This window comes from Oncorhynchus mykiss, chromosome 17 (assembly GCF_057628025.1).
Source record: "Oncorhynchus mykiss isolate SJ-2025 chromosome 17, ASM5762802v1, whole genome shotgun sequence".
Lineage (NCBI taxonomy): Eukaryota > Metazoa > Chordata > Actinopteri > Salmoniformes > Salmonidae > Oncorhynchus > Oncorhynchus mykiss.
In genome coordinates, this window is record NC_143038.1 from 23,706,454 (window position 1) to 23,731,426 (window position 24,973).

The 24,973-nt window shown below is 41.2% G+C and overlaps 1 protein-coding gene across 25 annotated transcripts in view; it reads left to right on the plus strand.

Annotated features, from left to right (window-relative positions):
* ptprt (protein tyrosine phosphatase receptor type T) overlaps positions 1-24,973 on the plus strand; it is a 415,067-nt gene that overhangs the window by 293,076 nt on the left and 97,018 nt on the right. For all 25 annotated transcript variants that reach the window (XM_090205068.1, XM_090205070.1, XM_090205071.1 and 22 more), the window contains exon 12: positions 14,746-15,019. In XM_090205068.1, the coding sequence (XP_090061194.1) occupies positions 14,746-15,019 (274 nt within the window). The remainder of the gene's footprint in view (positions 1-14,745; positions 15,020-24,973) is intronic.

The following is a 24,973-nucleotide window of genomic DNA, read 5'->3' on the forward strand; positions in this document are numbered from 1 at the left end:
TTTACACTTCTATGCATAGCGCATATAATTAGAAAGGTTTTATTGGATTTTATTCATCCTAATTAGACAGGTCTTTTTACATTTCCAATACATTGGAGATAATACTGTATAAGACAATTACTTGAAACAATGACAACTATTACACTTTTTTTTAAACAGGCCTTGTCTTCATAGTAGATTTTGAAAAGACCTTTGATAAAGTACGACTACAATTTGTGTACATTGTACAAAACATTAAGGACACCTTCCTAATATTGGGTTACTCAGAACAGACTCGATGCATCTGGGCATGGACTCTGCAAGCTGTCGAAAGCGTTCCGCAGGGATGCTGGCCAATGTTGACTCCAATGCTTTCCACAGTTGTGTCAGGTTGGCTGGATGTCCTTTGGATAGTGGACCATTCTTGATACACACGGGGAACTGTCGAGTGTGAGAAAACCAGCATCATTGCAGTTTTTGACACAAACCGGTGCACCTGGCACCTACTGCAATACCCTGTTCAAAGGTACTTAAATATTCTGAATATATCAACCTCTGAATGGCACACATACACAATCCATGCCTCAATTGTCTCAGGCTTATAAATCCTTCTTTAACCTTTCTCCTCCCGTTCAACTGATTGAAGTGGATTTTGTGACATCCATAAGGGATCATAGCATTCAGCTGGATTCATCTGGTCATGGAAAGAACAGGTGTCCTTAATGTTTTGTATGCTCAGTTTATACATGCCTGGACTATTATAATTTTGGAGAATCTCTTATACAATGGGTTAAAGTTATTTATAGCAACCCCAGGTGTAAAGTAGTGAATAATGGTTACTGCTCAGAAAGTATTGAACTGTCAATAGGAGTTAAACAATGTTGTCCACTTTCTCCTTTTCTATTTGTTAGCTATTAAATCAGATCTAAGAATAATATTAAGGGGTTAAAGATCCAGGGCTTTAAAACAAACGTGTCAATGTATGCCAATGACTCAAGTTTTCTCTTAAGTCTGCAATACTACACAGTCTCATTGAGGGTCTAGATCATTCATGATATTATGAATAGGAATGGTGGAGTTGTCACACACACAGAAATTATGGGAATGTTTAAAAAATGTATTTTACTTGATTTGATTTCACCTTTATTTAACCAGGTGGGCCAGTTGAGAACAAGTTCTCATTTACAACTGTGACATGACCAAGATAAAGCAAAGCAGTGCGACAAAAACAAACAGAGTTACACATAAACAAACGTACAGTCAATAACACAATAGAAAATCAACAGAGAAAAATCTGTGTACAGTGTGTGCAAATGTAGAAGAGTAGGGGTAGGTAGGCAATAAATACGCCATAGAGGTGAAATAATTCAAATGTAGCATTAATACTGGAGTGATAATGTGCAGATGATTATGTGTAAGTAGAGATACTGGGATGCAAGAGGGTTAGTAATACTATGGGGATGAGGTAGTTGGGTGTGCTATTTACAGATTGGCTGTGTACAGGTACAGTGATCGGTAAGCTGCTCTGACAGCTGATGCTTAAAGTTAGAGAGGGAGATATGACTCCAGCTTCAGAGATTTGCAATTCGTTCCAGTCATTGGCAGCAGAGAACTGGAAGGAAAGGCGGCCAAAGGAAGTGTTGGCTTTGGGGATGACCAGTGCAATATACCTTCTGGAGCGCGTGCTATGGTGACCAGTGAGCTGAGATAAGGTGGGGCTTTACCCAGCAAAGACTTATAGATGACCTGGAGCCAGTGGGTTTGGCGAAGGATATGTAGTGAGGGCCAGCCAACGAGAGCATACAGGTCGCAGTGGTGGGTAGTATATGGGGCTTTGGTGACAAAACAGATGTCACTGTGGTAGACTGCATCCAGTTTGCTGAGTAGAGTGTTGGGGGCTACTTTGTAAAAGACATCGCCAAAGTCAAAGATCGGTAGGATAGTCAGTTTTACGAGGGTATGCTTGGCAGCATGAGTGAAGGAGGCTTTGTTGCGAAATAGGAAGCCGATTCTAGATTTAAATTTGGATTCGGAGATGCTTAATGTGAGTCTGGAAGGAGAGTTTACAGTCTAACCAGACACCTACGTATTTGTAGTTGTCCACGTATTCTAGGTCAGAACCATCCAGAGTAGTGATGCTAGTCGGGCAGGAGGGTGCGGGCAGCAATCGGTTGAAGAGCATGCACTTAGTTTTACCAGCATTTATTAGCAGTTGGAGGCCACGGAAGGAGTGGTGTATCGTGCTGACGCTCGTTTGGAGGTTTGTTAGCACAGTGTCCAAAGAAGGGCCAGATGTATACAGAATGGTGTCATCCTTGTAGATGTGAATCACCAGCAGCAAGCCAAAATCATTGATATATACAGTGAAAAGAGTCGGCCCGAGAATTTAACCCTGTGGCACCCCCATAGACTGCCAAAGGTCTGGACAACAGACCCTCCAATTTGCCCTCCGATCTATCTGAGAAGTAGTTGGTGAACCAGGCGAGGCAGTCATTTGAGAAGCCAAGACTATTGAGTCTGCCGATAAGTATGGGGTGATTGACAGAGTCGAAAGCCTTGATCAGGTCGATGAAGACAGGTGCACAGTACTATCTTGTATCGATGGCGGTTATGATATCGTTTAGGACCTTGAGCATGGCTGAGGTATACCCGTGACCAGCTCGGAAACCAGATTGCTTAGTGGAGAAGGTACAGTGGGATTCAAAATGGTCGGTGATATGTTTATTAACTTGGCTCTAAATATTTTAGAGAGGCAGGGCAGGAAGGATATAGGTCTATAACAGTTTGGATCTAGAGTGTCTCCCTTTTTGAAGAGAGGGATGACCGCGGCAGCTTTCCAATCTTTAGGGATCTCAGACGATGCAGACGATGCAACCCCTATTAGTAGGAGTTGCAACAATTTCAGCTGATAATTTTAGTAAGAGAAGGGTCCAGATTATCTAGCCCAGCGGATTTGTAGGGATCCAGATTTTGCAGCTCTTTCAGAACAGCAGCTGTCTGGATTTGGGTGAAAGAGAAGTGGGGGGGCTGGGCAAGTTGCTGCAGGGCGTGCTGAGATGTTGGTCAGGGTAGGGGTTGCCAGGTGGAAAGCTTGGCCAGCCTTAGAAAAATGCTTATTGAAATGATCGATTATCATAGATTTATCGGTGGTGACAGTGTTTCCTATCATCACTGCAGTGGGCAGCTAGGAGGAGGTGCTCTTATTCTCCATGGACTTTACAGTGTCCCAAAACTTTTTGGAATTAGTGCTACAGGAAGCAAATTTCTCTTTGAAAAAGCTAGCCTTTGCTTTCCTAACTGACTGGGTGTATTGGTTCCTGACTTCTCTGAAAAGTTTAATATTGTGGGTGCTACTTCATGCTAATGCAGAACTCCACAGGATGTTTTTGTGCTGGTCAAGGGCAGTCAAGTCTGGGGTGAACCAAGGGTTATATCTGTTCTTAGTTCTACATTTTTTGAATGGGGCATGCTTATTTAAGATGGTGAGGAAAGCACTTTTGAAGAGCAACCAGGCATCCTCTACTGACGGGATGAGGTCAATATCCTTCCAGGATACCCGGGCCAGGTCGATTAGAAAGGCCTGGTCACTGAATTGTTTTAGGGAGCGTTTGACAGTGATGAGGGGTGGTCATTTGACCGCGGCCCCATTACACACATTACAATTCACATGGTGTCCAGGGCACAGCTTGGGGCTGAAGGGGTCTATAACAAGGGGCAACGGTGAGAGACTTGTTTCTGGAAAGGTTGATTTTTGAAAGTAGAAGCTCGAATTGTTTGGGCACAGACCTGGATAGTATGACAGATCTCTGCAGTAGATTGCGATGCCGCCCCCTTTGACAGTTCTATCTTGTCGGAAAATGTTATAGTTAGGACATTTCTGGATTTTTGTTGGCCATGCTAAACCAGGATTCAGACACAGCTAGGACATCCGGGTTGGCGGAGTGTGCTAAAGCAGTGAATAAAACAAACTTAGAGGGGAGGCTTCTAATGTTAACATGCATGAAACCAATGCTGTTATGGTTACTGAAGTCAACAAATGAAAGCTGCTGGGGAATGGGAGTGATGCTGGGGGCTGCAGTGCCTGGGTTAACCTCTACATCACCAGAGGAACAGAGGAGGAGTAGGATAAGGGTACTGCTCAAGGCTAAAAGAACTGGTCGTCTAGTGCGTTTGGAACAGAGGGTTAAAGGAGCAGATTTCTGGGCGCAGAAGAGTAGATTCAAGGCATAATGTACAGACAAGGGTATGGTAGGATGTGAGAACAGGGGAGGTAAGCCTAGGCATTGAGTGACGATGAGAGAGGTTTTGTCTCTAGAGGCACCATTTTAGCCAGGTGAGGTCACCGCATGTGTGGGGGTTGGAACAAAAGGGCTAACTAAGGCATTTTGAGCAGGGCTGGAGGCTCTACAGTGAAATAAGACAATAATCACTAACCAAAACAGCAATAGACAAGGCATATTGAAATTAGGGAGACGCATGTGTAGCCGAGTGATCATAGGGTCGTGAGTGAATAGCTAGGCGAGCTGGAGGCACGCCGATTCAGACAGCTAGCAGGCCAGGACTAGCAGATGGGCCTCAGGGGGGACGTCGCAACGGGAGAGCTTGTTGAAACCCCCTCGGACGTTTACGTCGGCAGACCAATCGTGATGGATCGGCTGGGCTCCAGCAGCAATGGGTCCAGGCCAATTGGCAAAAGAGTTATTGAAGCCCAGGAATTGTCTGATGGCACTCTTCTGCTAGCTGGGAGAATGGCCTAGCTCGAGGCTAGCTCCAGGCTAACTGGTGCTTGCTTCGGGACAGAGATGTTAGTCAGGAGTAGCCACTAGGATAGCAGCTAGCTAGCTGCGATGATCCGGAGTAAAGGTTCAGAGCTTGCGGTAGGAATCCGGAGATGTGGTAGAGAAAAGCAGTCCGATATGCTTTGGGTTGATATCACGCTGTGCAGACTGGCAGGAATTGACCGGGCTAAGACTGGCAGATGTCTGAGTTAACGGTGATGACCGCTAGCAGTGGCTAACTGACTACTAGCTAGTAGCTAGTTAGCTGGCTAGCTTCTGAAGGGGGTTCCGGTTCTAAAGTATAAAAAATAGCAGATCCATACCACATTGGTTGAGGCGGTTTGCAGGAGAGTATGTATATATGTATATATAAGAAGAAAAACGATATGTACATGGGACGGGACAAGACGAAAACAAAACAGACGTCCGACTGCTACGCCATCTTGGATTATGATGTTTGCTCTGTCCAAAGTTACAACCAACTGATTGCAACATTACCGCATAAATTGAGGAGGTCAGTGAAAGGGGGATAAGGTTGGGAACTTGTTTGTCTGCCCTATATTACAAAACACATTTGGCAGATTTTCTTTGCATAAATAGAAAAATATACCAGTTTCGTTTGAGGATCAAAATGTTGACAGCTGCGCCATACAGGTTGAAAAATACCTGGGAAGAGATTTTCGAAGTTCCAAGTTCGTGGCACATAGTTTATGAACTGACACTCAAAACAACACTTGATTGAACACTGAGTTTTTTTTAATTTAAATTATACACAATTCTCGCCACCAACATAATATTATATATATGGAGTATATAACAATTTCAGCACTGCTGAAACAGAGTCATTAGATCATTTATGCTGGTATTGCCCCCGTTTAGCTTGTTTCTGGTCACAGGTTCAGGAGTGGCTGAAAAATCACAACATTCACCTAAACCGACCCTACAAATAGCACTGTTTGGTAATTTGGAAAGCCTTAGTCAATCAATTAATAAAGTAATACTCTTAGCAAACATATTCATATTTAATTTACAATCTATAAATACTATGAAATTAGAAATGTTCAGAATTAATTTAAGACATCACAGCACAGTTGAAAAATACTGTATATGGCACATGGAAATCAAGAAAGGGTGGTCTACGGAGATAGGTAGGATGGGCTGAGAGTAGCTGAGGGTTGGGATTAAAAGTTCATGATCTGCAAGAGTTAGGACTGAAAACGCAATTTATTATGTCAACCGTATATATCTGAGTATCTTTTAATGTGTAATGTGTATCTCAAACTATATTTCTCTTGTGTAATACTGTGTATAAATGTGCCATGTTTGAATAACGAATATGTAACAAATAGCTGTAAAAAAAACTAATGTAAAACAAAGTATGTTTTGTCCTCCGGAGAGGGTGAATGGGCCAATAAAAATGTAATATACATACAAAGAAAAATCAAGACAAAAAGTCCATCCACTTCGCATGTATCCCAACCTTGAAATGGTTCACCAAAGTCCACAGAATCTATTAAATGTAAAATATCATTATTTTTGGTGTGGTGGGTGTTTTGAGGTATTAGTAGCAGTCATTCAAATAAGTGCAAATGGTATGCAAAAGGAATTAAGGGGATCATGTTACATTTGTATTGTAGTAGGCGGAGCAACACAGTTATATTCAACATTTCCTTCAGTGCAAGTTTTGAAAACACAACCTTTTAAAAATTTTATTTTACCTTTATTTAACTAGGAAAGTCAGTTAACTTCTTTGGGATAGGGGGCAGCATTTTCACTTTTGGATGAAAAGCGTGCCCAGAGTAAACTGCCTCCTACTCAGTCCCAGATGCTAATATGAAAGACAGTTTTAGAAACTTCAGTGTTTTCTATCCAATACTACTAATAATAAGTATTTTTCAACTATTAGTATTAGTATTGGATAGAAAACACTGACGTTTCTAAAACTGTTTGAATGATGTCTGTGAGGATAACATAACTCATATGGCAGGCAAAAACCTGAGAAGAAATCCAAACAGGAAGTGGGAAATCTAAGGTTTGTAGTTTTTGAACTCAACCCCTATCTAATACACAGTGGGATCTGTGTCATTTCACACTTCCTAAGGCTTTAACTAGATGTCATCCGTCTTTAGAATGTTGTTTCAGGCTTCTACTGTGAAGGGGGCCGAATGAGAGGGGATTGAGTCAGAGGTCTGGCAGCAGCCTCGATCTCAGTCACGCGCATGAGAGGTAGCTCTCGTTCCATTGCTTTCCTACAGACAATGGAATTCTCCTGTTGGAACATTATTGAACATTTATGATAAAAACATCCTAAAGATTGATTCTATACTTAGTTTGACATGTTTCTACGACCAGTAATATAACTTTTTTGATATTTCGTCCGACCTTTCCGCTGGAAGTTGCACGCGCATTTTTCGATTTGTTTACCAAACGCCCTAACAAAAGGAGGTGGTATATTGACATAAATGATGAACTTTATCGAACAAATCAAACATTTATTGTGGAACTGGGATTCCTGGGAGTGCATTCTGATGAAGATCATCAAAGGTAAGTGAATATTTATAATGCTATTTCTGACTAATGTTGACTGCGCAACATGGCGGATATTTATTTTGGCTGGTTTGGGTTCTGAGCTCCGTACACAGATTATTGCATGGTATGCTTTTTCCAGTCCTAGAGAGGTTAAGAACAAATGCTTATTTACAATGACGGCCTACCCTGGCCAAATCCTGACGACGCTGGGCCAATTGTGCACCGCCCTATGGGACTCCCAATCACGGCCTGTTGTGATACAGCCTGAAATCAAACCAGGGTCTGTAGTGACGCCTCGAGCACTGAGATGCTGTGCCTTAGACCGCTGCGCCACTTGGGAGCACCTTTATGAAACAGACACGACATACTAGCCTATGCCAATTAAAGACTACTGGCCATTGGCTTGGAACAACAGCTTAACCGCTTTAGGAACATCAACTGCATTGACATTCATGAAAATGTGTTTAGTGTGTGCATATTGAATTAGGACATTTTACGCTCTACCTAACATCCCAGAAGGAAGTTGTGTCCCAGTGTTAACTGTCAGAATACCTCAAATTTGGTTAGAAAGAAAAGGCTAATTTACTTGCTATTGGGCTAACAATATTTTCAGGCGTTATGGAATTTAAATATCTGAAGGGAAAAATGCAATATGGGTATACAATATTCTTTCATTTTCATAGTACCTCTAAAAATATATTTTTGGGGAGATGTACAGTGCTTTCTTTCCTCCAGACGTGTTGTTGGTATTCAGGCCAAAGAGTTCAATCTTGGTTTCATCTGACCAGAGAATCTTGTTTCTCATGGTTTGAGAGTCCTTTAGGTGCCTTTTGGCAAACTCCATGCAGGCTGTCATGTGCCTTTACTGAGGAGTGGCTTCCATCTGGCCACTCTATCATAAAGGCCTGGTTTATGATAGGTTCTCCCATCTCCACAGAGGAACTCTGGAGCTCTGTCAGTGACCATCGGGTTCTTGGTCACCTCCCTGACCAAGGCCCTTCTCCCCCAATTGCTCGGTTTGGCCGGGCGGTCAGCCCTAGGAAGAGTCTTGGTGTTTCCAATTGTCTTCCTTTAAAGAATGATGGAGGTCACTGTGTTCTTGTGGACCGTCAATGCTGCAGACATTTTTTGATACTCTTCCCCAGATCGGTGCCTCAACACAATCCTGTCTCGTAGCTCTACGGACAATTCCTTTGACCTCACAGCTAGGTATTTTCTCTGATATGTACTGTCAACTGTGGAACCTTATATAGACAGGTTTGTGTCTTTCCAAATCATTGAATTTATCAAAGGTGAACTCCAAATAAATTGTAGAAACATCTCAAGGATGACCAATGGAAACCGGATGCTCAATTTTGAGTCTCATACCAAAGGATCTGAATACTTATGCAAATAATGTATTTCTGTCATTGTGGATTATAGTGTGTCGATTGATGAGAAAAATGTTTTATTTAATCCATTTTAGAATAAGGCTGTAACGTAACAAAATGTGGAAAAGGGAAGTTGTCGATATACTTTCCGAATGCACTGTATATCATAGAGGTTAAATATAATACATGTTATTCATATGCTCTATTTAATTATTTGATGTATCAACTGCTAAGTCATTTTATAAACACTTTAAATATGCCCGTAAGTGCTACCAGATGTGCATGGGCTTCATTGCCTCATGTTGAAAACAGGTCATTACATGGTAAATACAGTAGCCTAAATTTCACAAACAGATAATACTTTAAATTGTTTCTAGAACGTAAAAGCTCTGGACTCTACAGCTGTAGCCCTTTCCACTCACAGACCTTGCCATCTCGAATACGGGTTGAAAATGTCTGATTTTATCATTGATAAGCGCCTAAATTGGAATGCAGTTGCTGTACGGTAACATGCTGTACATGACGTCAGAGCTGACATTCTCGGCTTCACAGCATTGTATGGGTTTTGATTGACAACCGTTATAAACTTGAGCACCGCGCGATACAAGAAGATGCTCCCATCCCTCCTGCTAATTGGGCTACTTTTGCACATTTGTTATGCCTGAGTGAAATGCTGTAAATAGAGAGGAGTCAATGTGTTTTAAAAGATGAGACATTGAGCATCAAAATGAATACCGGTCTAATTTTATACAAGCAAACCAAACACTCGTGATTCCAAATGTAAACTTCACATTTCCATATTTGAAAACTTATAGCATTTACAGTATCAAGGTTTATGATCACTATGTTTGATCCGCGGTTATAAGGATGACATGTCCCAAACAGAATGAGCTGATGTTTGTGACATTGTGAAGAAAATTCCCAGCGGAGCTTGCACTTGAATGCTCTCATGACTCCGTTCTATGCACACCAACATCTATGCACCCCAATTGCGATTTATAATGGAACATTTTTGGATTTTGTGAACAACAAAAGGCCTGTGTTCCAAAAAAAACTACAAGTGTCCTTGCTTCAGTTGGTCAGTGGCAAAGCTAGGAGAGCTAAAACACCTTATTGTTGAAGGCTCTTTCCTTGAGTCATAAAAGTGCATTGGAATTACTTAGGAACTGTGCACACTTTGGAGAGGTGTGTGGCCAATTGGAGATACCAGTTAGACTTCTCACTCAAACCCTTATAATACTTTTTTCTGCACCCATTCCAAAATGTCAATGAATATTCTTATTATGTTACTGAATATATCCAGATTATTTTCTGATTTTGTTATTGACAAATTCTGTGAAAAGTACAGATAATGTATATACATAAAATCAACAGTTTAATGTTTGGATTCAGTCTTGTTTCAGGTGTCCTCGTCTTTGACCTGATAATTTTCTGATAATCTCCAAAGTGTTCTCTTTCAATTGCTGCTATGGTCATGCATTTGCTTTTTATAGTTCTTCTGTTAGAAACATTTAAATGTGGCCTCATCCATATAGGCCAATTTCCACGAGTGTAAGGGGTTCATGAAAATGTTTCATGTTTGTAAAAAAGGTCACGACATGATCAGACAACATGTTGTTACGTCCATCCTGCACACACAGACGCAAACACGCTATTTTTCCACCGCACTTGTTTGGTATCTGAAAGCCATTAGCTTGAATTAGATATTTGCTGTCAGAGAAGACAAAAGTGCACTCTCCTTTGGTCATCAGCAATTATCCCATATGAAAGATTCCAAATTAGAGGCTGGGATAATTTGCCCTAGTCTTTACAGAAACATACATTTCCCTAATTGCATATAATTGTGAAGTGTGTTCTTGGCATAGCTGGATGTAATTGCGGACAACCACTATAGCGTCCAACGGCTCAAAAGAACTCCTTATCCAATCATGAACCCCGGCGCAGCAACAAACCCTCTCATCCAGGCTGTATCACATCCGGACGTGATTGGGAGTCCCATAGGGCGGCGCACAATAGGCCCAGCGTCTTACGGGTTTGGCCGGGGAAGGCAGTCATTGTAAATAAGAATTTGTTCTTAACTGACTTGCCTAGTTGAATAAAGGTTAAATAAATGTTTTTTTTTAAATTACCTTCCTCTCTATTGTCTATCACAGTGCCAACCGTTTTGTCACCAAAGCCCCATATACTACCCACCATTGCGACCTGTATGCTCTTGTTGGCTGGTCCTCGCTTCATATTTGTCGCCAAACCCACTGGCTCAAGGTCATCTATAAGTCTTTGCTAGGTAAAGCCCCGCCTTATCTCAGCTCACTGTTCACCATAGCAGCACCCGCCCGTAGCATGCGCTCCAGCAGATACAGTTGAAGTCGGAAGTTTACATACACTTAGGTTGGAGTCATTAAAACTCGTTTTTCAACCACTCCACAAATTTTTTGCTAACAAACTATGGTTTTGACTAGTCGGTTAGGACATCTAATTTGTTCAAATTTTTCCAACAATTGTTTACAGACAGATTATGTCAATTCTAATTCACTGTATCCCAATTCACAATTCCAGTGGATCAGAAGTTTACATACACTATGTTGACTGTGCCTTTAACCTGTCGGAACCCCGTTGCGAAAGCGGAACCCCTTGCCAACAGCCAATGAAATTGCAGGGCGCCAAATACAAATCAACAGAAATCTCATAAATCTAATTTCTCAAACATACAAGTATTAGGCACCATTTTAAAGATACAATTCTCGTTAATCCAGCCACAGTGTCTGATTTCAAAAATGCTTTACAGCGAAAGCTCCACAACCGATTATGTTAAGTCACCACCAACTCACAGAAAAACCCAGCCATTTTTCCAGCCAAAGAGAGGAGTCACAAAAAGCACAAATAGAGATAAAATGAATCACTAACCTTTGATGATCGTCATCAGATGACACTCATAGGACTTCATGTTACACAATACATGTATATTTTGTTCGGCAAAGTTCATATTTATATCATAAAATCTTATTTTACATTGGCGTGTTATGTTCAGTAGTTCCAAAACATGCAGTGATATTACAGAGAGCCACATGAATTCACAAAAATACTCATTATAAATGTAGATGACAATACAATTTTTAGACATGGAAATATAGATAAACTTCTCCTTAATGCAACCGCTGTGTCAGATTTCAAAAGAACTTTACGGAAAAAGCATGATCTGAGAACGGCGCTCAGAGCCCAAACCAGCCAGAGAAATATCCGCCATAAAACATTATTCATAAATGGCATTATAAATATTTACTTACCTTTGATGATCTTCATCAGAATGCACTCCCAGGAATCGCAGTTCCACAATAAATGCTTGTGTTGTTTGATAATGTCCATAATTTATGTCCATTTATGTCCAATAGCTTCTTTTGTTAGGGCGTTTGGTAAACAAATCCAAATGAGCGATCTGGTCCATTCGGACAAAACGTTCAAAAAGTTATATTACAGGTCGAAGAAACTTGTCAAACTAAGAATAGAATCAATCTTTAGGATGTTTTTATCATAAAAGTTCAATAATGTTCCAACCGGAGAATTCCATTGTCTGTTGAAAAGCAATGCAACAACAGCTACCTCTCAAGTGAAAGCGCATGACTGAGAACAAGACCTCAGAAAAAAAAATGTAGACCTCCACAAGTCTGTTTCATCCTTGAGAGCAATTTCCAAACGCCTGAAGGTACCACGTTCATCTATACAACCAATAGTACGCAAGTGTAAACACCATGGGACCACGCAGCCGTCATAATGCTCAAGAAGGAGACACGTTCTGTGTCCTAGAGATTAATGTACTTTGGTGCGAAAGATGCAAATAAATCCCAGAACAATAGCAAAGGACCTTGTGAAGATGGTGGAGGAAACGGGTACAAAAATATCTATATCCACAGTAGAACGAGTCCTATATCGACATAACCTGAAAGGCTGCTCAGCAAGGAAGAAGCCACTGCTACATAACTGCCATAAAAAGCTAGAGAACGGTTTGCAACTGCACATGGGGACAAAGATTGTACTTTTTGGAGAAATGTCATCTGGTCTGATGAAACAAAAATAGAACTGTTTGGCCATAATGACCATCGTTATGTTTGGAGGAAAAAGGACGAGGCTTGCAAGCTGAAGAACACCATCCCATCTGTGAAGCACGAGGGTGGCAGCATCATGTTGTGGGGGTGCTTTGCTGCAGGAGGGACTGGTGCACTTCACAAAATAGATTGCATCATGATGGAGGAAAATTATATGGATAAATTGAAACAACATCTCAAGACATCAGTCAGGAAGTTATAGCTTGGTTGCAAATGGGTCTTCCAAATAGACAATGACCGGATGCATACTTCCAAAGTTGTGGCAAAATGGCTTAAGGACAACAAAGTCAAGGTATGTGAGTGACCATCACAAAGCCCTGACCTCAATCCTATAGAGATTTTGTGGGCAGAACTGAAAAACCATGTGCGAGCAAGGAGGCCAACAATCCTGACCTAGTTACACCAGCTTTGTCAGGAGGAATGGGCCAACGTTCACACATCTTATTGTGGGAAGCTTGTGGAAGGCTACACGAAACGTTTGACCAAAGTTAAACAATTTAAAGGCAATGCTACCAACTACTAATTGAGTGTATGTAATCTTTTGACTCACTGGGAATGTGATAAAATAAATAAAAGCTGAAATAAATCATTCTCTCTACTATTATTCTGACATTTCACGTTCATAAAATAAAGTGGTGATCCTAACTGACCTAAGACAGGGAATTTTTACTAGGATTAAATGTCAGGAATTGTGAAAAACTGAGTTTTTAAGTATTTGGCCAAGGTATGTACACTTCCGGCTGCAACTGTATATTTCAATGGTCATCCCCAAGCCAAACCCTCCTTTGGCCGCCTTTCCTTCCAGTTCTCTGCTGCCAATGACTAGAACAAATTGCAAAAATCACTGAAGCTGTAGTCTTATATCTCCCTCCCTAACTTTAAGCATCAGCTGTCAGAGCAGGTTACCGGTCATTGCACCTGTACACAGCTCATCTGTAAATAGCCCACCCAACTATCTCATCCCCATATCGTTATTTATTTTTTTGCTCCTTTGCACCCCAGTATCTCTACTTGCACATTCATCTTCTGCACATCTATCACTCCAGTGTTTAATTGCTAAGTTTTAATTATTTCACCACTTTGGCCTATTTATTGCCTTACCTCCATTTGCACACACAGTATATATATTTTTTTTATTGTGTTATTGACTGTACGTTTGTTTATCCCATGTGTAACTCGATTGTATGTGTCGCACTGCTTTGCTTTATTTTGGCCAGGCCGTAGTTGTAAATCCGAAATTGTTCTCAACTTGCCTACCTGGTTCAATAAAGGTATAATTCAAAATAAAATTGACAGGGCCTTTCAAAAAGGCCAGTCTGAAGACCACTGGCCAATTAGGGTAGATTTCCATCTACTGGCCCCTCACAGAAATGACTGCCCAATGGTTGCGCTCCCCCTGGACAAGTCAGAGTTTATATTTTTGTTTCTGTTCTAAATTAAAATAGTACATCGTTTTCCGCTGAGTCTTTTTTTAAATGATGATGTATTTTTTAAATGAAGAAATGCTTCTTCAGTAGGTGATGGAGATATTAGCGTACTATTCATAAAGCAAAACTATTGCTGGAAAACAGTAATGTGGTCAATTTGGAGTGGTATGAATTGTTCATTGGCTGGTTAAGGCAGAGCAGCAGTAACACTCCTGCCTCTGCTCAGAAATACTTTGTATGAAGCTTTGAACTGACCTGACACAAACTACAAACCCCTACTGTATACACAACAGTATGGCTATAGTCACACATTAGGTGGTTCCTTATTAAATGTAATCATTTTTATGAATACATTTTGAAATTAACATTGAAATCTTTTCTGGAAAACCAGCGTTGAGTTGATGCCGTTATGTATCAAGCATCGCAGAGTTGGAGTGATGATACAGGATCAGGTGTCCATGTAATCTTATTCATTGTGATTGGCACTACTACTCTGAGATGCTTGATAAATAGAGCCCCTGGTGAGCCCTCTGAAGACCTTTGCCCTCTGCTCTCTCCCCAGTGCCTATCAGCTGGTTGTGAAAGAGGAACGCAAGCAGAAGGTGCGGCGGGCGGCCGACGTGCTGGAGTGCTTCTCCGTCCCGGTCAGCTTCAAGAATGCCTCCATCTTGGATTTGCCCCACTACTTTGCAGCGGAGCTCCCGCCTATATACCTGACTGTGGTGCAGCCTTTCAGCGTAGGTGACAACAAGACCTACAATGGCTACTGGAACCCCCCTCTCTCTCCAGCCAAAAGCTACAGCATTTACTTCCAAGCCCTGAGCAAAGCCAATGGGGTGAGTAGTCATACAATCTTTTCAAGGTCCATCACTGTTCAATGTCACTGTTGTATGATGTCTAAATGCAGATTAGGGTTGTCACGATACTATAATCATGGTACTCAGAACTATCATGACAAGTAAATAAAACATGAAACGGCTTAATTTCTTGAGGAAAACGAGCCTTGTCATTTGGGGTCCTTATCCCATTTATAACACACCATATTTGAGATAAAGCAGGTTTTTATACGACAGAGTTCAGTCTGCATCGTGATTTTCTTTTTGCCATGAGACATTGAGTATTGTAGTATTGTGATAATGGTATCATGACACCCCTAATACAGATGTTCAACCTTTTAGTATTACTCACCTTTTGTGTGCAGTGCTGAATCTTGAAAGACCACATTTTTTCATGCTATCTTGAATCATATCAATTTCAGTCTTTAAAGGTGTAATTTACTACGGGGTGCATGCACGCTCTATTTCTGTTTTTAAATACAACTAAGATGATATACACTGAATGTACCTAATATTGAGTTGCCCTCAGAACAGCCACAATTCGTTGGGGCATGGACTCTACAAGGTGTCGAAAGCGTTCCACAGGGATGTTGGCCCATGTTGACTCCAATGCTTCCCACAGTTGTGTCAAGATGGCTTGAGCATGAAAAACCCAGCAGTGGTGCAGTTCTTGACACCAACTGATGCGCCTGGCACCTACTACCATACCCCGTTCAATGGCACTTAAAGTGCACTCATAAAGGGGCTGACAAAGAATAATGTTCATTATTACACTCAAACGTCTTTCACTAACTCGGTTTCCATCCAATTGGCGACAGATTTTCATGTGAATATTCTAAAATCTGCCTCAAGAAAATCTAAGTGACATCAATAAGGGATCATAGCTGGTCACCTGGTCAGTCTATGTCATGGAAAGAGCATGTCTTCATAATGTTTTGTACACTCAGTATATGATCTATTACCACAGGAGGTTTGTTGCACCTTAATTGGGGAGTATGGGCTCGTTCTATTGACTGGAGCAGAATAAGTGAAATGGCAACAAATACATCAAACACATGGTTTCCAGGTGGGTGAAGCCATTCCATTTGCTCCTTTCCGTCCATTATTACGAGCCGTCCTCCCCACAGCAGGCTCCTGTGTCTAGAACAGACCTAACATAATACATACCTATCAGTCTAGTGAATGTACAGTAAAATGGCAAAAGGTTCTTCTTCGTAGACAGCATGCAAATATGTATGGCTCAGCTCTTTTTAATCGAAAAACAAGATTTGACTATAAAATGGATTTCAAAATAGGTTAAGACCAGAGGACTGTTAAATAATTTTCCACCTCTGCGACTTTGTTTGGCAGGGGCATCAGCTGGCGTTACAAGCAGCACCTTCCCAACGCTCAAGTTTTCCCAGAATGCAGTTTAGCTTGCCTGAGCGTTGGTCACATCGGCTTCATGATTTGATTGGATATCAGTCAATTCAATCTGAGTTTCAGACTCAGTGAGAGAACATTCAAAACAACATTAGACCATGACCCAGATAAATAAATAAAAAGTAATGCATAAAATATGGATTTAGCTTGGTAGTTTAGACCTGCCATCAAAGATAAGGCATTTATTCCACCTCTCTTGTTCAGTAATTTGTTACTCTGTCGAAACCTTTAGAGGGACGAGTATGTGACTATTTTCCATTATACTTTGCCCCATTAAATTCAGGTTAGAGAACAGATTTTTTTTTTTGCTTTACATCAAGCTTAACTGTCACTCTGTGGCTTCAAGGTACGGCAGCCCATCATTATTTCATGTAAGTATTTTTTCCATTTAGCCAGTGTTACAAATGTAAATGCTCAGTGTAAACATGTTGATTACTGTTGCTCACTTATACTCTCCATCTTTTAAGAGACTGCGTAATGTACATACTGACAGTACTGTGCATTTTCCCTTACCCTCTACTACAGCTTGAAATACCAATGAGATTGAGTTGTGCATGATGGCAGCCCCTAGTTTGCTCATCAAGTCTTCTTTCATGGGTGGCATCCTGTAGATGCCATTCTTTCATCCTTCCATTGTGCCAATTAGAAAGAGTACACATCAAATGAGCCAGAGTGGGCTTTTCCAAAGCTATGTGATGCCACCCAAGCTCCCCAACAAAAATGGCATTGCCTTAGGGAGGAGAGTCTAAGTCTGGACAGGGAAAGAGGGAAGGAGGGAGAGAGTGAAAAACGTAGTATGAGAGAGAGAGAGAAAGAGAGTGGGAGAGACAGTGGAAGAGAGAGAGAGAGACGGGTAGAGGGACGCTCTGTCCCCCAGTACAGACGAGCTGCCAGCTGATACCTCAGCTCCATCTCTCCTGGCACTGCCAATTGCACTCGAAACCCTCCTCCCTCGCCTATCAAGTCCCCCAGGCTCCTTTCTTGAGACCAGCCGCAGTGACCAGACTTTAACTCTGCATTGTTGGAAAAGGACCCAGAAGTAAGCGTTTCACTGTTTGTCTAGACCGGTTGTTGAATGTGACAAATAACATTTGATTTGATGCCCTACACAGCAGTGGCGAGGAGGGCGGCCATATTGACTGACTGGTCATATTTTTGGCAGTTGTTTCCCCCCAGAATGTGATGTTGAGGCTTGACAACTAGGAGACAACACACCTACTCCATTTCCTGTGGTACCAACCACCAGGAGCGAATGAAAACATTTTTTTTGTGCTTTTGGCCAACATCTAGTAGTGTTGGCTTTGAAAATGCTGAGGTACAGTTAACAGCAAGCCTGGCTTGAAAAAACAACAGATAAAGCAACATCTCACAGCACAATGCCTCTCTCCTATTACAAATTTTGTTTTTTCCATGTGTGTTTTGAGGTTGGACTTAACACCTATAGCTCGTTAGCACATAGGGCACACCGATGGGTGTCACCTCGTTAGTCACCTGTACTGGTTACCATCTCGTTAGTGGGAAGATGTTTCACCTTTGCTGGTCCAGGTGCTATTTAAGAGTGGCTGGGTCAGTGCTCCAGTGTCTCGATAGATGTGGAGGGTTAACACCTTTAGCTCGTGCTTCCTATTTAGATTTTTAGACAAACTATCCTGTATCTGATTTTGTTTTGTGCCACCATTTTGGTTTGTTTCCTGTCATTAAATTCGTTGTGGGTTTTTCTTCTGTTTGCCTTTTGGGCAAATTTAGTGGGTGCTCATGGTGGGTATCTTTTAGGTTCCAATTGTTGTCGCTAGTCAACTTAATGTTTTTTATTTATTCTGTCTCTTGTTTTTGTTCAGGGACAAGGTGTAATTATGAAGTAATTTCAATACATCAATCAGTATACCAAATGTAGCTTCACTGCAATTTTTTACCGTTAGTTCCTGGAAAGGCTAAATTAGGACATGTCGGACCACAATTTAGACAGACTGGTGATGTGAGCTCTCTAGGACACCGTGGATGTCTGTGTCTCCTACAGCGGTTCAACCAGCTGCACCACAGGGACTTGGTATTCAGCTCAGACTAGCGCTCTTAGCCACAAGATGTCTTCCAACTAGAGACCAGCATCTGCAACGCAGCCAAGCAGCATTTAAACAACCGCCTGTAAAAAAAACGTTCCAGGATAAGACTATAAATTAACGCTACTTTATTAACATTACTGCTTCATACTGTTGTGGCTTGCTAATTAACATCCCAGTGAAAAAGCTTTTGCATATGGCTGCCTCCTTTCAGGTCTAGGCCATGCATAAGAAGTTTTGTCAAACAGGTTAGCGATGGTGAATGGGGAATTCTCCTCTGGCTTTCATAACATTTTTTCGATGGTTGGCCAGGTGCTTTGAAATGGAGGGCATGCTTATCAAGAATGCCCTAGAACTCGGGAGAAAATGCCATGCTAGTGTTTGAGGAGAGCTCCTTACAACAAAACACTTTTTTCACATTGATAGGTTTGAAAAATTCACCTCTGAAGGTGAAATGTGTACTTACATTCTGAAATCTTGCTCTGATTTATCATCCAAAGGGTCCCAGAGATAACATGAAGTTTAATTTTGTTAGATAAAATCATTTTTAAAATCCTAAAAAGGTCCATATAACATGCACAATTGATTTTGTATTATCACTTGTTCAATTTGCAAAGAAAGGAATCTGTGAAAATCTAACCCTAAACATAGTTTCAACCAGTCAAATCACATTCGTATGTATTCCTCAGAGATCCTTGAACGTAACCAGACATCACTATATCATTAGGGGTGTAGTATATCCTATAGGACACCAAATTTGATGACGCGGCCGGTCTTCATTTTATCTACTGTATCTTTGTCAAATAAGCACCAATCGGTGTCAATCAAAGCTAGCTAGATAGCTAATAGCTGCGCTTTATGGGAGTATACAGAAACCTGTGTGCCTTTTTCCTTTTGGACCAAAATGATACGAATATTCAGAGTTATGAAAACTGGTTGTTTTGACAATGTTTAACTTGTAATATGGCTACTAATAATGGAAAAGTTCAATAAAAGTTCAAGTATACAGATTTGACGATATTCTTGCAGAAAAATGTAATATGAATGCAACTGTCTCCTTCATGATTTGCCAAATGTACCTGGGTGACTTCACACTAAATGTCATGTAGTTCGCTCATACTTCAAGTTATCCGTCTGAAACTTTGCACATACACTGCTGCCGTCTTGTGGACACCATCGGAATTTCAACCAGAGTGATGGCTAGAACTGGAACCTTTCTCTTGCATTTCAAAGATGGTGGTAGAAAAAAACGGTTGTTTTTTCTTTGTATTTTCTTCTACCAGATCTATTGTGTTTTATTCTCCTACATTCAATTCACATTTCCACAAAATTCAAAGCGTTTCCTTTCAAATGGTACCAATAATATGCATACCCTTGCTTCAGGGCCTGAGCAACATTTAGTATGTCATTTTAGGCGTAATTTGATTTTTTTTAAAAGAGGGCTATCCCTAAGCAACCATCCACATAACATGTAGGCCTGAACCACATTTATTATGAAATGAAGGCAAATCACTATGGAATCCTGTCTCTCATGATTTGAAGACTGTGTCTTTTGATTCTAACATTAACAATGCTAGATAGCCAAGTAGCTTACCCTGCTGCATCTGAAATAAAGTGGTTTTAACATTAAAAGCCAAATACAGCCTTTGCACCTGTCGAAGCAACCACCCAACAACACTGTAGGCCTATTGGAACAAATAAAAGTAAGATGTTTCTTAACTTTGAAAATGTAGGCTATTTGGAAAAGCCAAGGGAGCTGCAACTTCGTTGGTGATGGTGGTTTTGCCGAATGGAATCATGGGTGTTTGATCCTTGAACAACAGAAAAATATTGGAGTAAGCTGACTATAAATATCATTCTATAGATTTTTGAGTGCCTATTTAAAATATTTACAGATGTTATTAGACCAAGACAGCCAGAGCAACATATTCAGTAGCAAGGAGTTCCAATACGATCAGAAAACTACAGATGGGTTGTATCGACAGCTGAAAATTACTGTCCATCATTTATTTTATTTGTCATCTCGGGGATCCTACTCCGGTTTTGCCCATTCTAAACAGTCAATAGACATGAAATCATAGAAGTGCACTAAAACAATGTAGGGCATCACTAAATACTTCATAGTAACAACCTAAATGTTAAAGTGTTGGAGTTGCCCTATAATAAATTAATCTCTGAGGGATTCTTACACATGCCATATCAGGATAATCTAAGAGTTGCTTTTAGAACCTAAAATCTTAGTTTATTCCAAATGTCCTCTCTCTCTGTGTCATAGAAATGGAACAAGAATATCTCAATGATATAGGCAAGCGCCACTATTATTTCCCCCTATTTTCCAGGTTTTTCTATCAGCTCTTGGCCACTGCTCTCCCCCCTTCCTCCCCTTCCTATCTGTCTCACCTTTTCTTTTATAAGCTGGCTTGATGCTGAGGTGGGGTTTCAATTCCACCCCTGTGCCCACAGGCTCCAGACCTGGCCCAGTTTGGGGATACACACACTGGGTGTCTGATTAAGATAAAGAGGGTGCATGTGTGCGCGTGCACAGAGCTGGAATAGGGTGGGGGGCCTGTGGATGGATGATTTGAGGCCGAAGGGGCAGGCGATGGGTTGTTCTCCCCTGGGCTCCACGCAAGGCTGGGTTTGTGAAGGCAGACTGTGGGAGGTTTACACACCAGTGAGAGATGAGAGCGAGAGGGCGATAGAGGGGGAGGAAGGAGAAACAGAGACGAAGGGAAAGAGGAAGGAAAGAGAAAAATACAGGAATCATAGGGCTGCTGAGTGTGCCCTGATGCTGAATTGATGTGACTATCAGAAGTGAAATGGCATTGCGGTGGATAGGCATAAGCAATTCCTCCCAAAGTTCAATTCTCCCCCAAAGTTCAGTGTCTGGGTTATGGTATCACTGAGTGTACAAAATGTTAAGAACCCCTTCCCCCCTTTGCCCACAGAACAGCCTCAGTTCGTCGGGGCATGAACTCTACAAGGTGTTGAAAGCGTTCCACAGGGATGTTGACTCCAATGCTCCCCACAGTTGTGTCAAGATGGCTGGATGTTCTTTGGGTGGTTGACCATTCTTGATACACATGGGAAATTGTTGAGCGTGAAAAACCCAGCACCATTGCAGTTTTTGACACAAACTGGTGCGCCTGTCACCTACTACCATACCCCGTTTAAAGGCACTTAAATATGTTTTTCTTGCTCATTCCCCGTCTGAATGGCACACATATACAATCCATGTCTAAATTGTCTCAAGGCTTAAAAATAATTTTTTAACCTGTCTCCTCCCATTCATCTACACTGATTGAAGTGAATTGAAGTGAATTGAACAAGTGGCATCAATAATCATAGCTTTCACCTGGATTTACCTGGTCATGAAAAGAGCAGGTGCCCTTAATGTTTCGTACACTCAGTGTATAAATGATTGGACAATTCAAATTTAGGAGAATCTCTTATATAACGGTTTAATGTGATTTATTATTATGTGACCTGTTAATGTTTTCTACACTCAATGTATATGCCTGTGCTTTTGTGTGGAGTGTGGATCTTTTCGGACCTAAGCAGATGCTTTTATCTCAAGAAAGAGACACATTAAAGGGGCACTCATAAAGGGTCTGTCAAAGAAAAATGTAATTATTACACTATTACAAGACATCTGTCACTAGTAAGGTTTCCATCCAATTGGCGACAGATTTCCATGCCAATATGAAAACATCTGCATAAAGATAACTTTTTAAATTTTCCACCAAACGGACTTATTATGGATAAAAATGAGATGTGTGATGACGTACCGATAGTTTTGTCACAAAAACTGTTGCGTTAAATAGAAAATGTGTGAAAATGTGTCTACTCTTGGCACATGCGTTATAGCCAACAGCTCACAGATATAGTGCAGTACATTTTGGGTAGTGTAACTTAACATAATAATTTAACTTATTTGAACATTCTGTCATAAAGAGCACATGTTCAACATTTTCCCATCTCAAAGGGTTAAAAATAAAATACTATAATAAATGCCAATAAAGTTCCATTAGATTAACAGGGTTGAGGCTTTCACCTTAAATCAACCATAAATCTCCTTGTGACGGAGGGATGGAAGCTTGTTGTGTGCAATGGGGAGAGGCAATTGAATGTAAGCTTAACAACATTTTTTAAATTAAATATTTCTAGCCTATCTATGGATAATAGAGTTGACATGTTATATTCGACTCGCTCAATTTTCCACCACAAAACACAAGAAAATGACCAAAGAGAGCAGAAACAGGTCACCTGCTTTAACACTGATTTGACGATTATGTTAATTGTTTCTTTTGAAAAACAAATCACCATATTAAAGGTGAGAGTTCAGTACATGTAACAGGGTTGACCTTAAAATGAGGGACAGACGTAATGAATCACTAATCACATTAAATAAATCATCTTAAGAAATTACTTTGTCAAAGCAAGAAAATAACTAGGGCTTTACAATGATGGAGAAATGTAGGGGTTAAGTTGGTAAAAACCTTCCTAAAAGTATTTTTGGCACTTTAGCAAGTCTTTATTCACATAAAAAAAAAATATTTATTTAATTTTCCATGTGGTCTATATTAAAGGGCACTTCACTCAATATGATAGGCTTTTTCTGCTTAAAATATCAAAGGGATGCAAAATGGACTCGTGGAGCTACCGAATGTGTCCAATTCACCTCCATTTCGTTCTCCTGATCATTCGGTCTCAAAATCTAGGGGATTTACGGTAGTTAATGGTAGTTGCCACCAATACCAGGGATTTAAGTTAAAGGTAGTTGCCACCGTGGCAATTGACCTGTTAATGAGGTTTCATTGAGCTGCACGTTTAGTATGTGTATCTGTGTTCAACATCTGTTCTGGGGCGGCAGGTATGTTAGTGGTTAGAGTGTTGGGCCAGTAACCGAAAGGTTGCTAGATCGAGCTGACAAGGTAAAAATCTGTCATTCTGCTCCTGAACAAGGCAGTTAACCCACTGTTCCTAAGCCATCATTGTAAATAAGAATTTGTTCTTAACTGATTTGCCTAGTTAAATAAAGAAAATGGGAATCAATGGGAATCACAGCTCAAAGCTGCCCAGTGACACGAGCCTATGAGATGAGCTAAATATGCTCGCTTTGAGGCAAGTAACACTGAAACATGCATGAGAGCATCAGCTGTTCTGGACGACTGTGTGATCACGCTCTTCGCAGCCGATGTGAATAAGACCTTTAAAGAGGTCACAAGGCCGCAGGGCCAGACGGATTAAAAGGACGTGTACTCCGAGCATGTGCTGGACAACTGGCAAGTGTCTTCACTGACATTTTCAAACTCTCCCTATCGGAGTCTGTTATACCAACATGTTTCAAGCAGAGTCCCTGTGTCCATAGTCCCTGTGTCCAAGAACACTAAGGTAACCTGCCTAAATGACTACAGACCCGTGGCACTCGCATCTGTAGCCATGAAGTGCTTCATAAGGCTGGTCATGGCTCACATCAACACCATTATCCCAGGAACATTAGACCCACTCCAATTTACATACCACCCCAACAGATCCATAGATGATTTTTCTTTATTGCACTCCACACGGCCCTTTCCCACACTGGACAAAAGGAACACCTAAGTGAGAATGCTATTAATTGACTACAGCTCAGCTTTCAACACCATAGTGCCCTCAAAGCTCATCACTAAACTAAGGACCCTGGGACTAAACACCTCCCTCTGCAACTGGATCCTGGACTTCCTGACGGGTTGCCCCGCAGGTGGTAAAGGTCGGTAACAACACATCCGCCACGCTGATCACAACAGTGGTAGGCCTGATCAACAATGAGACAGCTTATAGGGAGAAGATGAGAGACCTGAACGTGTGGTGCAAGGACAACAACCTCTCCCTCAGCGTGATCAAGACAAAGGAGAAGATTGTGGACTACAGAAAAAAGAGTATCAAGCATGCTTCTCATCGACGGGGCTGAGGTGGAGCAGGTTGAGTGCTCCATATCAACAACAAACTATCTATCATGGTACAAACACACCAAAACAGTTGTGAAGAGGGCACAACACAACCTCTTCCCCCTCAGGAGACTGAAAAGATTTGGCATGGGTCCCCAGATCCTCAATTTTTTTTGCAGCTGCACCATCGAGAGCATCCTGACGGGTTGCATCACTGCCCGGTATGGCAACTGCTTAGCATCTGACCGTAAGGCACTACAGAGGGAAGTACGTATGGCCCAGTGAATCACTGGGGCCAGGCTTCCTGCCATAACGGACCTATATAGTAGGTGGTGTCAGAGGAAAGCCCCCAAAAAATTCAGAGACTCTCTGCTACCGCACGGCATGCGGTACTGGAGCGCCAAGTCTAGGACCAAAAGGCTCCTAAACAGCTTCTACCCCCAAGTCATAAGCCTCATTATTGTTATTTTATTGTGTTACTTTATATAATTTTTTTACTTTTGTTTATTTGGTAAATATTTTCTTAACTCTTCTTGAACTGCACT